Raw genomic sequence first — 12,343 nt, forward strand, 5'->3', positions numbered from 1 at the left:
TTGATTCATACGCCGATGAAAAGGCTGGACCGGAAGGGATGGAGGGCTGCAGCCAACGGTTTTAAGAATAAGCTACAGCCAAGCTGCGTCAAGTACGCACTATCATCGACGCTTGAGGCTGATGAGCTAGCGCTGTAGGAGTCTATTCATTTTGGTCCCCGAGTAACGGACCACTTTCAAGATGTGTAGCAGCTCTAATGAACACCGAAGTCATCTGATCACAGATACCTTGCCATTCCTTCAGCTATAATAGGTTATATGAGACCTGCACAAAGAAGTCGGCATCTAGAGGGCTGGGAACAATCTGCAGGACGCAACTCAAGCACGGTCGTTGTCTGGCGGCTTCTGTGTTATTAAGAAAGAGTACTAGCTGATTCATCCGATGAGAGCGCAGCTGTACATGAGTGGCTGCCAAGTGAGTGATACGGAAGAAACGGCTTTCCTGTCTTTTTCAAAGTCCTTGACAAGGTAACAAGTCACTACAGCTTCTTGCGATTAACATCGCGTCTGTCACGATCGCGCTTTGTCGGCAAAGTGGAATGGAACTGTGAACGTTTCGTCGCCATCATCCCGAATCCAACTCTTCTTCCCAACGATCCAGTCCAACAAAAGTGTCTGACCTGATGTTCACATACTGACAGAGAAGGAAGAGGGAAGGAGAAACTCCTATGGACGGACGTTTCTCTTGGGACGATCCCATCACCGGCACAACCACTTCCCGATTTGTCGCAGTTGGAGGGGCGCGGGGAAATTGAGTGGATGGACATAGGAGCGGGCAGGAAAGCAAGAGGTTTCACGGGTAAAAGAGAAAGACCTGCTTCTTCGTCCCAAGCAGCATTCTGCACGGCGAGTCGTTTCGTTGGAAATGACTTGCATGCGACTTTAGGCCAAAGGAGGGAGGCCCATCCGCCATGCCGCCGCCGCATGTAAGTGGAGATATTACGAGAGAGCTGAATCGTAAAGCGCTGAGTCGTGTTGACAGCTGAGAAAGCACCCGAAGCGAGCTGAGGAGGGGGTTCGTCATACTGATCTGTCTTATAGATGGTCTCAATGGCCCCCGCTAAGCTGCACCGTAGATCTTACAATCATCGAGTAAGGGGAAACACAAGGGCATGCCTCCAAGACGCCAAAATCCCCCCGCAACGGGAAGGACCGTTAAGCTACAGGTAACGGGGGAAAAGCAAGCTAGCGAAACAACTGTCAGTTCCCCATGTCTAGTGCTGTTTCCGCGAAACCTCACCATTGCCGCGAGATGACAAACTGTTGGCCGCAGAGATGGGAGAAAAGAATCGATGCAGCGGAACTGCGGCATTCCGATTAAGGATAAGAGACGATTCCCCAAAAAAGTGGGAAAGACAAAAGCCGCCAGTGGGTGGGTGAGGAAAGCGAAGCGCGCCTCAAAGATCCTGTCATTATTTTGGACAGAAGTTGAGTCAAAGCCGGGATGCCCTGATCGGACGCAGCATACATCTGGTTGAAAGTCAAGCTTTTGCAAAGACAAGGCCGGATCGGCCATTTTGGCCGTGCGTCACTGGGATTCTTCTTCAGTCGCGACATGGCTGTGACAGTGGTGATAACTCAAATAGCCCGTTCGCTGAGCCAGTAGGCGGCCCGAGGTGGGCGAGAGATGAGAAAGAGAAGACCTGCGTCTCCACATCGCCGTGCCCGCGAGCACGCCGGCAGGAGGGAGAAAAGTCAAGACGAAGAAGAGGTCCAAGAGCCGCTCACGTCTTGGCACAAGGAAATTCTCGTAGGACACGCCGAGGAAAGGTGCTGTCCTATGAGAGCGAGGCTTTTTCGGTTGTCTTCTATTCATCTTTCCAAGCCCCCCCGGCGCACGGAGCTTCAATAACTCCAAGTAAGAGATGTTGGCCCGGGCTTCACCTCTTTATCCAGTGGCAGCAACAGCAAGCGGACTGTGGATCTTGATCGGAGGCGCGTGTGTCCGCTCGATGCTGCGATGCGAAGCTTTCGAATACAGGGCTTGATCAGTCATGGTCATCCTGGCAGAAGCTTGTCAGTTCTCGTGGCCCACTGGCTTCCACGTGGAGCTCATATACATATTGAAACGGCGCCACTTACCTGTTTCTTGAAGGATGAGTGGGTTGGTGTGTTCCCCGTGTACGACGCTTCATATTCAGTCGATCTTATAAGACCTAACGTTCCGCGCTGTCAGATACATCGGACATGTGCTAACTGTCCATGCCATGAAGGTGTTGCTGCCGCTCTTGCAACCGACATCCATATCGGAACATCGAATATGGCCGTAGTGCCTCCGCCAGGATGTGAGCACTGTTCAAGAAGCCAGATCAAAGAGCTGGGCTCTGTGGCCAGAGCTGCCAATCAGACGTACTTGACAAGATCCGAGTTGGATACGACGCTGTTGGTCCTCAATATCCGTGCCGACGATACCGCCCAAGCTGAGAATATTCAAACGGTCTTATGGACACTAGTCGTTCTCTCAGCAGTGTTTCTTGGGTTGAGGATATACTGCAAGATATCCTACACGTATACAAAGATTCGAATCGAGGACATTATCCTGGTTGCCTCCTGGGTAAGAACTCCCATTACTTGAAGAGTCACGTCACTGTTCCAGTATTAACAGTTGCTACATAGCTGGTCCTAGCATCAGATGCCGCCCTTAATGAGTTCATCATCAAATCCCGATTCGGCCGACCCGACTTCCCTATTACCGTCGACAACATTACAGTATTAGCTATCGTCGGCCTTTCTTCCATCACGTGTTCTTTTGTCGGTCAAGTCTGGAGCAAAACTGCGTTCGCTATATCGCTGTTACGAATGTGCAATGGGTGGAAAAAGGCCTTTGTGTGGTTTTCCATCATTTCTATGAACGTTCTCTTCGCGTTCTCCTCTTTGTCGTTTTGGGTTGGGTGTGTACCGTTGGAGAAGAGATGGAAGCCATTCGCGGACGGAACCTGCTACGATCTCAAGTGGGTTGTTTCATTCGGAATCTTCGTTAGTGGTAAGATGATGTCCAACATGTTCTTACCTAGTCTTCCTGAGCTGTGCTAAGTATTACTAGTATACTCTGGCCTCCTCGACATCGCCTTATCAATCATCCCATGGCTCATTCTTATGCGGCCCAGGCCGGCCGAGGAGTCATCTGGTCTTACTTTGAGCAAGAAGGAGAAGATTGGTGTGTCTGTGGCTTTGAGTATGGGAATGTTGTAAGTTTCTCACTCCGATGAAGACCGATGATTGGGTTCTTGATTTCTAACGCACTTGAATAGGGCCGGGATAGCGGCGTTTGTCAAAGCATCGTACATGCGCTCAGTAAATGATACCACTGGTGATTTTTCTCGTAAGTTAAGACCCTTAACGTATGATCGGGATTCATCTAATGCAAGTTACAGATGGGGGAGCAGAGTTGGCCGTTTGGGCCGGGGCTGAGACAGCCATTACGATCATGGCGTCGACTATTCCCGTATTGCGTGTTCTGCTGCGTGACACAGCAATAAAAACTAAATATCTTCCCGAAGCTATCAAAATGAGGGTTAGGAGCACGGTTAGGAGATCGGAGAGAGCATCAGGAAGACCTGTGGCGCAACCTGAGGAAGACAAGATTCCTATTGTCTCGTCAGGCGCCTCAATGTCTACTGCTGGTGCCTCTTCCACATCATCAGGCTCAACGGTGGACTCACAGAAGACATTGATATCCAAAACACCGGATACCCGGAAGAAATGAGACCCTGAGTGGTCAGACGGAAGAGCGATAGCTTAGCCGATTGCTGAGATTTATGATTTGACGAGACAACGTACACGAACAGGCCTTTCAGATGATATCAAGATAATGCTAATGAACAAGGAACACTCAATTCTTGATGAACCGTACGATTATTGATCTTAACGTTTCAACTGCACAAACTCTCATGGTGTTATTTCTACTCGTGCCCAATCGGCTTACCCTGAGACTGCCACGCCATCGGAGCAGAAGCAGCTACCAATGGCGCCGTTGCACCACCCTCTCTAGGATCCTCAAGGATGAAGTTCATTGGGAACCCGATATCAAACTCCTTGAAGCTCTCAATCTTCTTGATCTGCTCCCCAGTGAGATGAATGCTCAAGGCCTTGATGTTATCTTGCAAGTGTTCCACCTTACGACCACCAACAATCGGGAAAACGTAGCGCGCCTTTTGCATAACGTACGCCAAGGCAATCTGTTGAATGCTCTCAATGCCATGCTCCTTGGCAACTTCCTCGAGAACCTCGCTGGCCTTGCGTTGATCTTCGGATTGATCCCCCCCAAACATGGCACGCAGGCCCTCGCCAGCCTTCTTTCGCTCCTCGAGCTGCTTCTTAGACTGCAGCTTACCGCCGCCGAGGACGTCCCAGGGGCAGAGGGCCATGCCAAAGTGGCGAGCCATGGGGATGATGTCCCGTTCCATGTCGCGGATGAGAACGTTCCAGCGACCCTGGTAGACGGAGAACTGGGTCTTCCCATGCGCCTTGGCGTAGGTGTTCGCAGCGGAAACGACCCAAGCGGGTGTATCAGAAACGCCGAGGTACAGGACCTTACCCTGCTCGACCAGAATGTGGAGCGAGTCCATCAGCTCCTCGACAGAGGTCGTCCAATCCCACCAGTGGATGTAGAGCAGGTCAATGTAGTCCGTCTGCAGCTTTCTGAGGGAATCCCGGACCGAGAGGTGCAGCGACTTCTTGTGGTTGCCAGAATAATTGACACATTTCCCGGGTCCGAGCGCCTGTTTGCGGTACTGCGTCGTGAACTTGGTTGCAATGAACATGGTGTCCCGGTTCTTCCTGTCGGTCATCCATTCTCCCAGAATCTCCTCAGACTCCTCGTTCTGGTAGTTGTTGGCGGTGTCGATGAAGTTGCCGCCGGCATCGACAAATGCGTCGAGAAGCTTGAAAGAGTCCTCCTTTTCCATGGAACCCATGAACGACGACCACGCAGAGCCGATGGACATTGCACCCAGACAGAGGGGGGAAACCCTCACACCTGCGGTGGTGGACAGAACGCGGTATCGACCGAGCTCAGTTTTGGGCTCGGGAGCCGGCGCGAAGAGGGTTTGAAGGCCGGACATCGTGAGATGAGTACAAACTGTGGGGTATGGCAATAGGTACTCGATGGTGAGGTTTTGTTTGAGCTAACAATGGTACGATGGACTAGTGCCTTTTCTTGTTTTGGATGAAATTGTGTGATGGGAGATATTTACCTGCGTTGAACATGCTCGCCTTTATATCAACCTTTGCCATGTGAAGCCACCCGTGGAGCAGCTCCAAGCGGTGAGTAGAAACTCTGCAACCCGGGTATAGGAACAAAGTCCGAGAACGCATGCAGGGTTTCATTGCCAAGCGGCAAGAATCAAACTGTCGTCCATCGGGGCCGCTTGTGCCCCGTGCTTTCACCATGACGTTGGAACACTTTCTGGACTTCGACGATGAAATCCTGGAAATGGGCAGATGCGGGTCGATATTGGTCCGCAGGTACTGCGGATCTTGGGATGCAACGCGGCACTTCGCGGGGCCCAGTTGCAGAGTCCCTGGCGTGGATCGCCATCCCACTAGACCGGAGCCCACTTCGAACCCGGAAGCGAGCAAGTGGACAGGTCTCAGTAGTTGATCGATCTTGGGCTAGGCGCTGTGAGACATTACAAGCCTGCCATCAGGGTGGCAATACAGCGATGGCTCAATGCGTACATGTTAAGTGCGGACAAGCATAGTGTAAAAGTTTCAATATGCTCGAATACTTAGGTGAGTCTCATGCTCAATTGGATGCATAAAGAGTCTTAGATATTCTCCGCCGGCAATCGAGATGGAGGAGCAAATAAATTCCATGATGATCCACGACACTGGGCAGCATGGGTAGCCCCAGCGGGTTCTCGGAGTCCGTCAACGTTGATGGGGAGAGAGTTGCCCATACCATTCATCGGACTTAACGGCCGTAACACTTGGCAGTCCGTTGCGACGGGTCTTCTCAACAGAGCTGGTGCTGCGATTTGCCAACATGCCTTTTCCCGGGCTTCAAATCATAGATGTAGGTAGCTCAGTATAAATGGCTTAGACCAAGTTCATACAGGTTCTTGTGAAGCCACTTGAGGTCACATATCATGGCCGATACGTTCTGGTGACAAAGGTTGTATAAGAGACTATCGAGATGGCTTCACTTACTAGTCGTCCTACAACAGTAGAGCATGAGGTGGTAACTTATGACCTCTTCTATTGATATCACGCTAGTCTAGCTCCATGCGAGTTGCTTATGCCCCTGATTTGTAGGTTTCAGTCCCCAGCAGACTAGCCCGCTGACGTTTGCGGAGAAGCCGTCGGACTTAAGCCGTCCGTTCATCGGGCCAACGACGTTTCTTGGAAATCGACGATCCTCTTCACAGCTTCAAATGCAGTTCAACCTTGCCACGTGGAGTAATTTCAGAACATCGATTGATACCACTGAGGGCCGCGTCAGACCCCGACGTACCTTTTTACCTACCGCCAACTCATTATCCGATGAGATCGTGTGAAGTTTGCTCTACCACGACACCAGCATGACGAAGAAGCACAGCTTTCCTCAAGCATAAAATCCTGCGGGATTCTGAACCATCAACCCCATCCACGCTTTCTCGTCCTCAACCCAGCTTCTCAAGTTTTGGATGATACGGGAATCGTCAATCTCTCTAAACTCTTCCACCGCCTCCAAGCCTCGATTCACACGATCTTTACCCTCCCCAGTATGAGGCCAGTCGCTGCCCCAAACCAAGCGATGCGGAACCGCCTCAACCAAAGCCTTGACAATTGGCTCCATGTCACTGCAACCGGATTCCGTCTTATCAGATAGTCGATAGAATCCCGAAAGCTTGACAATGGCCTTTGAGGCTCTTGCGAGTTTCACAAGAGCTTCGAAGCCGGGCTGCTTCGTGGGATCGTCTAGGCTACTTGTTGTCGCGTTGAGCTGCAATTTGGATAGAGCCCGCATCCCGCCGACGTGGTCTGCAATTACTTGAACCGGAAGGGCGACTATTGTGTCATACAAGTCTGTTTCGTCCTTTAGCCTTTGCTCTACCTCGGATTCCAGCTAGAAGTGAGTCTCACCTTCCCACATAGCAGGAGCGCAAAAGAGCTGAATTTTCCAGCCTGGGAGGTATTGGATCCTCGAAGCGGTCTGCAAAATAGTTTCTTTAAGTGCTTTGAGATCTGTCGACTTGCCATCTGCTTGCTTGTTGATTCTCAACCCGCGGACGCCCGCATCATGCAGTTCCATGAGATTTGCGTCGGAAATGTTCTCAATGTCCACCACGGCGATACCCCGGACGATGCGACTGCCACCCTCGCGCAAGCTTTTCATCGAGCGCAAAAGCACTGTATTATCGCTTCCGTACGGCGATGGCTGAACGAGTACGATGTTGAGTGGTGTTTCCTGGGTCAGACTGAAACTGAAATCCAAGAGCTGCTGTGCCGTCGCCCGAGCGGGCGTGTACGATCTGCCGGGCGCAAAGGGCCCTATTGATGCGTCGAACACATGGACGTGAGTATCCCAGCTATCCGGCGAGAGGGAAGAGCTTCCAATCCGGAAGAATCAGTCACGGACGTAGAGTTAAGTTGGAAAGCACATTTGGATTACTCACCAAGCAGCAATGAACTTGGAAGACTCCATTTTTCAATCGTTGCGTCAGTCAGCGACTTTTGATCCTAGGGCCTCTACTACTCCGAGTTGCGCGAGCTGCTTTCTCGAAAACCTTCTTGCAAGATCGCAAGCCATGGGATTCCCCGCATCGGCACAGGATCGGACCAGCAGATGCGTTGTTGCTACCGCGCGGCGAAATCCCGTAGTTGTCTTTCGGCGTTACTCCGCAATCCGCCCCACTTGCGTTCGGGCTACTCCGGCTAAGCCCCGGGTTTCTACTCGGGATGAAGGAGCCAGAGGGCTGTTGTCACTTTTCGAATCATACCTATAACCTTTCGGTTCCATACAGAGAAAGGCCGCTCGGTAAACTTCGAAAGCGCAGAGTCGGCGAGACAAAATCTCTCTCTAGAAAAGAGACAATATCCTAGTGACGACCTCTTGAAAACCTGGCTTGCCGCGTACCTCGATTCAATATCTACTCCAAAATGGAGACTCGAATGAGCAGGATATTGAAGCGATTGAATGTTATGACCACGCGAGAGACTGCTTGACGTCCTGCGAGGTGAGTGGGACTCCAGAACCGATAATGCTATGTTTTTGGTGGTTTCTGGCCGTCAGAGAAGCTCCCTCTCACAGCTGTCCGTTCGTCCGTCATCTTCGCCTCCGATGACTTGTCCGAAATGTGTGAGCACAGGGCGTCTCTGTTGGCAGCTTTTCAAGCTCAAGAGTCTCACTGGTGGCTGAACTCATCGATGGAAATATTCCCGACTTGTTCCACTGCCAAACGGGTGCGGGGAACCTGTTGGTCAAAGACGGTGGACGTCAAGTAGCTCTGAAACCCGCTTCAATCCAACGGCCTCGCTAGACACGGTAGCAGTTTAGTCCAGTTCAACCTCAGGGTGTGGGAGACCGGTAGTTTTCATGCGTAGCCAACTAAGAATGTTAGCGGCTATGCGGCAACAACAGATTCAACCACACACATATCAACCAAAGGCTAGAATCTTGTTGCGTGGTCCCTCACTACATAGAACTGACATCTTCCTCCCTCATCCTCTGCCCTGTTCGTCCCCCCAAATCAGGGATATCCCCTGGCCCTACCCAGCAAAAAACCAGCTGAGTCAGCGTTCTGGACTCCTGAAAGAGTCTAAGAGATCGCCGCACAGTTGCATCCCGCAGGACCTGATGTCATATCGATCGCAGTGCGGGGCTCGCCGCTGTGGCCCCAATTGGCAACGGGGATTTGCTGCGTGGGAAGAGCAGCCACAGGCCTAGGTACAGAGCTCTCCCAGCTCTTCCCCCGCGAACGAGGTGCTGCCCGCCGATGAAACCCTGTTTCTCATCCACCAACGCGCCGTGCGGCCACGACGGCTGACGTCACACTCGGTGCATCAAAGCAGGAAAATTCCAAGATTCGGGCCAGCAAAGTGAATGAAGCACTGCGAAAACTCTGGGACATGGACGTCAACGTCTGTCGTCCGCGCAGGGACCGCGTGACTGAAGCAAAGAGAACGACGTATGATGCATGCCCCCTTTCCCATCGCCTTTAGTAGCCTGCGTCCCCGTCTTAGTGCTACTCTTTCGTAGCTTCCACACCCACTTACACCAACCACTGCCTACTCTCTCACACACACATAGCGAACAAACGAGTTGACGAGTTCACGATTCCCCGGAGCATATCATAGCGGCATCGAGCGATACAATATCCATCCAGAAGCGTATCCAAAGTAAACAAGAATCACCAACCCAACCCGAACCAACCACCCAAAATGCCTTCCGTCCTAGGTCTCACAACAGACCCCTCTCCCCACGGCCCCGGCGCCGAACAAAAGCAAAAGAAGAAGAAGCCCCAATTCTCCGGCATCGCCGACGACGCAAACCTCGAAGGCAAACAACTAGCCCGCCGCGAGAAGAAGCCCGAAGAAGCCGGCTCCCCCGACGGCGTCGAAAAGAAGAAGAAGAAGAAGAAGTCGAGCAAATCCAAAAAGGAAAAGAAGGAGTCGAGCGGCCCCAGACAGATGCGCCACTACTCCACCGACGAAGAAGACGACTCGGAAGAAGAAGGACCCCTCAACACGATCAAGCTCCGCAACCACGCCAAGGCGATCGAGATGGAGACGCTCCTCTGGGGCGCCCTCTGCCACAAGCCCAAGAGCGCCCTCAAGTACATTGGCAAGGGCGCCATCATGTGCAACCCGCTCCTCTTTGGCGACGCCGAGGTCTACTCGGAGCGCTCCGAGCCCACCCTCAAGGAGATGCTCAAGGAGCACGCTGACCCGCCCATGAGCTTCAAGATGCACAAGCCCCACGTCTGCGAGGTCGGCCTCATGGCCATGTCCATCTGCTGCGACGTTACCATCTTCCGCATGAATGACAACAACGAGCTCGAGGCCGAGGAATGTCAGATCTCGTCTAGCTGGAGGCAAGTTGCGAGCGGAGACTGGGAGATGGCGAGCTCCATGGCCGGATGGCAGGAGTAAAGAGATCTGGTTTGTCTGACTTTCTAGAACCAAGCGAGCAGCGGTGGATGGCGTCACTGAGGTTGTTGTTGTACTAGTTCATCTTTTTCTTTTTCCATCTCATACTTGTACGGCGTCGATGTATAACGATTCTATCTTCAATGTAATGTACTACGGCCTGCATGAATTGACTATCTGCATTGTTCGATGTTCCATACGACTAGTCCCTCCTCAGCTATTCCTTTGAATTCTTTCAAATCATGAGAATCAAGTCCCCCATTGTCCCATGTCCGAGCGGCACCAAGGCCGAATGCTTTTCGCTTCTATTTCTATTTTCCCAATGCTTTCTGTCCCTTGACTTTCCGAACTCAAGCCTTGCCTGAACTGCGACTCTTGAAATCATTCTTCGGAACCCTGACAGCCCAGTAAGTCAAACCCCCCACTTCCTGGCACCCCCCTGTTTCTGGCACCCACAAAAACGATGGGATCACAACCCAACCTCCTCATTACTATTAACTATTGATCCTCAACCACACCCACTACAATACAACTGCCAGCCTCACTAGGGCATTCAGAGTCGCTGGATTCAGCCGTAATAACCTCCTTTTCACCCGCTTCGATTTGAGCCCGATGGATATCCCTGATGTTCGCAAACTTCGTGTTGGGATCGATCTGAACAGTCTTCCTCTTCCTAACTGCAGCGTTGGTAACAGGCCCTCAGGTGAGCCAGCTGCTGCTGGGCAACTGCCAGTTGCCAGGCCTGCTCTGTGAAGCCTTTTTCACCTTCCTGAACAGCAGCCGTTGAGTGCTGGTATCATTGTCGAGTTGGGTGTATAAGTGCAGTTGACCGCTGAGCTCTGCCAGCTTCCTGGGTGTCGACCAGACCACTGCAGAGGAAGCAGAATCCCATGGCTCAACAGGGTAGTTTGTTGACCATTATGGCATCGCTTTTGCCCCGACTGGTTGGTTTGGGTGTGGTGGGCAGCAGAAGGCTCAGGTAATACCATAGGGTTCATCAGGGCTTAACCATCGCTACAGGGTGTAGACCAGTCCACTTCAACCACTTCTGATGTTCGAGACTGATAGACCAGCAAGTCGAGCCTTCTGGTAACAGTCCAGGAAGTTCCTTTTACCTATAATGGTAGAGTCGTTCCATTGAGACAAGTAACCGAGCTCCTTCCGATAGGCTGACTTAACAGGGCTGAAGACAGACTGGTCAAGTGGCTGGAGGACATGAGAGGAGTGTGGTGGTAAGAACAGTAAATGGATATTGTTAATATAGCAATTCCACATGAAGTCTGTCGTCGTATGACTCCCATGCCCATCCACAATCAACAGTCGAGCCTCGCCCTCAGCCTCGGGCATAGTCTGTGGGATAAACACCTTCTCTAACCATTCAATGGCAGTTAAGTCTGTAGTCCAGCCATTATCTGTTGCTGTAAACTCCACCCATCGTATGGAACCAGATGTAATGGAAACCACTGTTGTTGGACCGTCTTCCTTGAAAATGATAAGAGGACAAGTGCCCTACCCAAGGCTGAGATACACTCAATGATAGAGACCCATGCCCTCGACCCAGGTTGTTTCTTGCGAACAGACGTCGTCTCAGCCATGCCCAGCACTAACCCATTAGCTCCCTGACCCTCGAGGATGCCAGTCTCATCCATATTATATCTGTTGGCTGGTTTGATGTCCTTGATCTCAGGGATAGCAAGGAACTTAAACCAGTTCCTAATGACCTCAGTAGATGCCCCATTAACGCGTCTAGAATCGATGGAACGACTTCTCTGAACCTTAATGATAGGGTTCCTTCTCACGAAGGCATAGATCCAGCCTTTTCCTAATGGTTTGGTATCCCCAGCAGCAGCCAGAACTCGCTCTGCGAATTCCTTCACCTGTTGGTGCGTTGGTGCGAGGCCCAGCGAAGCCTGAATGCGAACCCATTGTGCCAGCTTACTCTCCTGGTCAGGAGACAGCCTCTGCCAGTCAGCAAAAGCCACTTTCCTAGTCTGACCACCTTGGAGACGTAGTTGGAGGGTTGATCGTGGTATCCCATACTCCAATGAGGCTCTCTTTTGACTCTTGCCGTTTGAGATGTCCTCGAGAGCCTGACGAAGCTGATCTTCGGTATATTGAGGCATTAGATATAGAAGAAGGTATGTGCAAAAAATGAGCCCATTTGGACTCGAATTGAAAATGTTGTGATAAAAGGAGGTTGGGGGTGGGCATTGCGTTGTGGTGGATTTTCGCGTTTTTGTGGGTGCCAGAAACAGGGGGGTGCCGGGAAGTG

General features: G+C 51.7%; 5 protein-coding genes across 5 annotated transcripts; 2 read left to right on the forward strand and 3 right to left on the reverse strand.

Moving 5' to 3' along the window:
• Positions 1–2,442: 2,442 nt before the first annotated feature.
• On the forward strand, positions 2,443–3,411 carry HER10_EVM0003724 (uncharacterized protein; the record flags this gene model as incomplete). Its single annotated transcript, XM_035473388.1, has 4 exons — positions 2,443–2,583; positions 2,617–2,983; positions 3,044–3,188; positions 3,252–3,411. The coding sequence occupies 4 exons, from the start codon at positions 2,443–2,445 to the stop codon at positions 3,409–3,411; spliced, it is 813 nt and encodes a 270-aa protein (XP_035330565.1).
• A 491-nt stretch (positions 3,412–3,902) lies between these two features.
• On the reverse strand, positions 3,903–5,386 carry HER10_EVM0004315 (aryl-alcohol dehydrogenase AAD14; the record flags this gene model as incomplete). Its single annotated transcript, XM_035473964.1, has 1 exon — positions 3,903–5,386. Exon 1 carries the CDS (start codon positions 5,061–5,063, stop codon positions 3,903–3,905), a length of 1,161 nt encoding a protein of 386 aa, XP_035330598.1. The 5' UTR covers positions 5,064–5,386.
• A 1,009-nt stretch (positions 5,387–6,395) lies between these two features.
• Positions 6,396–8,565, reverse strand: HER10_EVM0002931 (uncharacterized protein). The gene is made up of 3 exons (XM_035472622.1): positions 7,599–8,565; positions 7,066–7,532; positions 6,396–7,008 (listed from the first exon to the last, which is right to left on the reverse strand). The coding sequence occupies exons 1-3, from the start codon at positions 7,625–7,627 to the stop codon at positions 6,545–6,547; spliced, it is 960 nt and encodes a 319-aa protein (XP_035330514.1). The 5' UTR covers positions 7,628–8,565; the 3' UTR covers positions 6,396–6,544.
• A 470-nt stretch (positions 8,566–9,035) lies between these two features.
• HER10_EVM0012959 (uncharacterized protein) lies at positions 9,036–10,472 on the forward strand. Its single transcript, XM_035482333.1, has one exon. The coding sequence runs from the start codon at positions 9,364–9,366 to the stop codon at positions 10,072–10,074; it is 711 nt and encodes a 236-aa protein (XP_035331088.1). The 5' UTR covers positions 9,036–9,363; the 3' UTR covers positions 10,075–10,472.
• A 987-nt stretch (positions 10,473–11,459) lies between these two features.
• Positions 11,460–12,194, reverse strand: HER10_EVM0004354 (transposase; the record flags this gene model as incomplete). Its single annotated transcript, XM_035474003.1, has 1 exon — positions 11,460–12,194. One exon carries the CDS (start codon positions 12,192–12,194, stop codon positions 11,460–11,462), a length of 735 nt encoding a protein of 244 aa, XP_035330602.1.
• Between the last annotated feature and the right edge of the window lie 149 nt (positions 12,195–12,343).

This window comes from Colletotrichum scovillei, assembly GCF_011075155.1.
Source record: "Colletotrichum scovillei strain TJNH1 chromosome Unknown Contig00008, whole genome shotgun sequence".
Classification (NCBI taxonomy): Eukaryota; Fungi; Ascomycota; class Sordariomycetes; order Glomerellales; family Glomerellaceae; genus Colletotrichum; species Colletotrichum scovillei.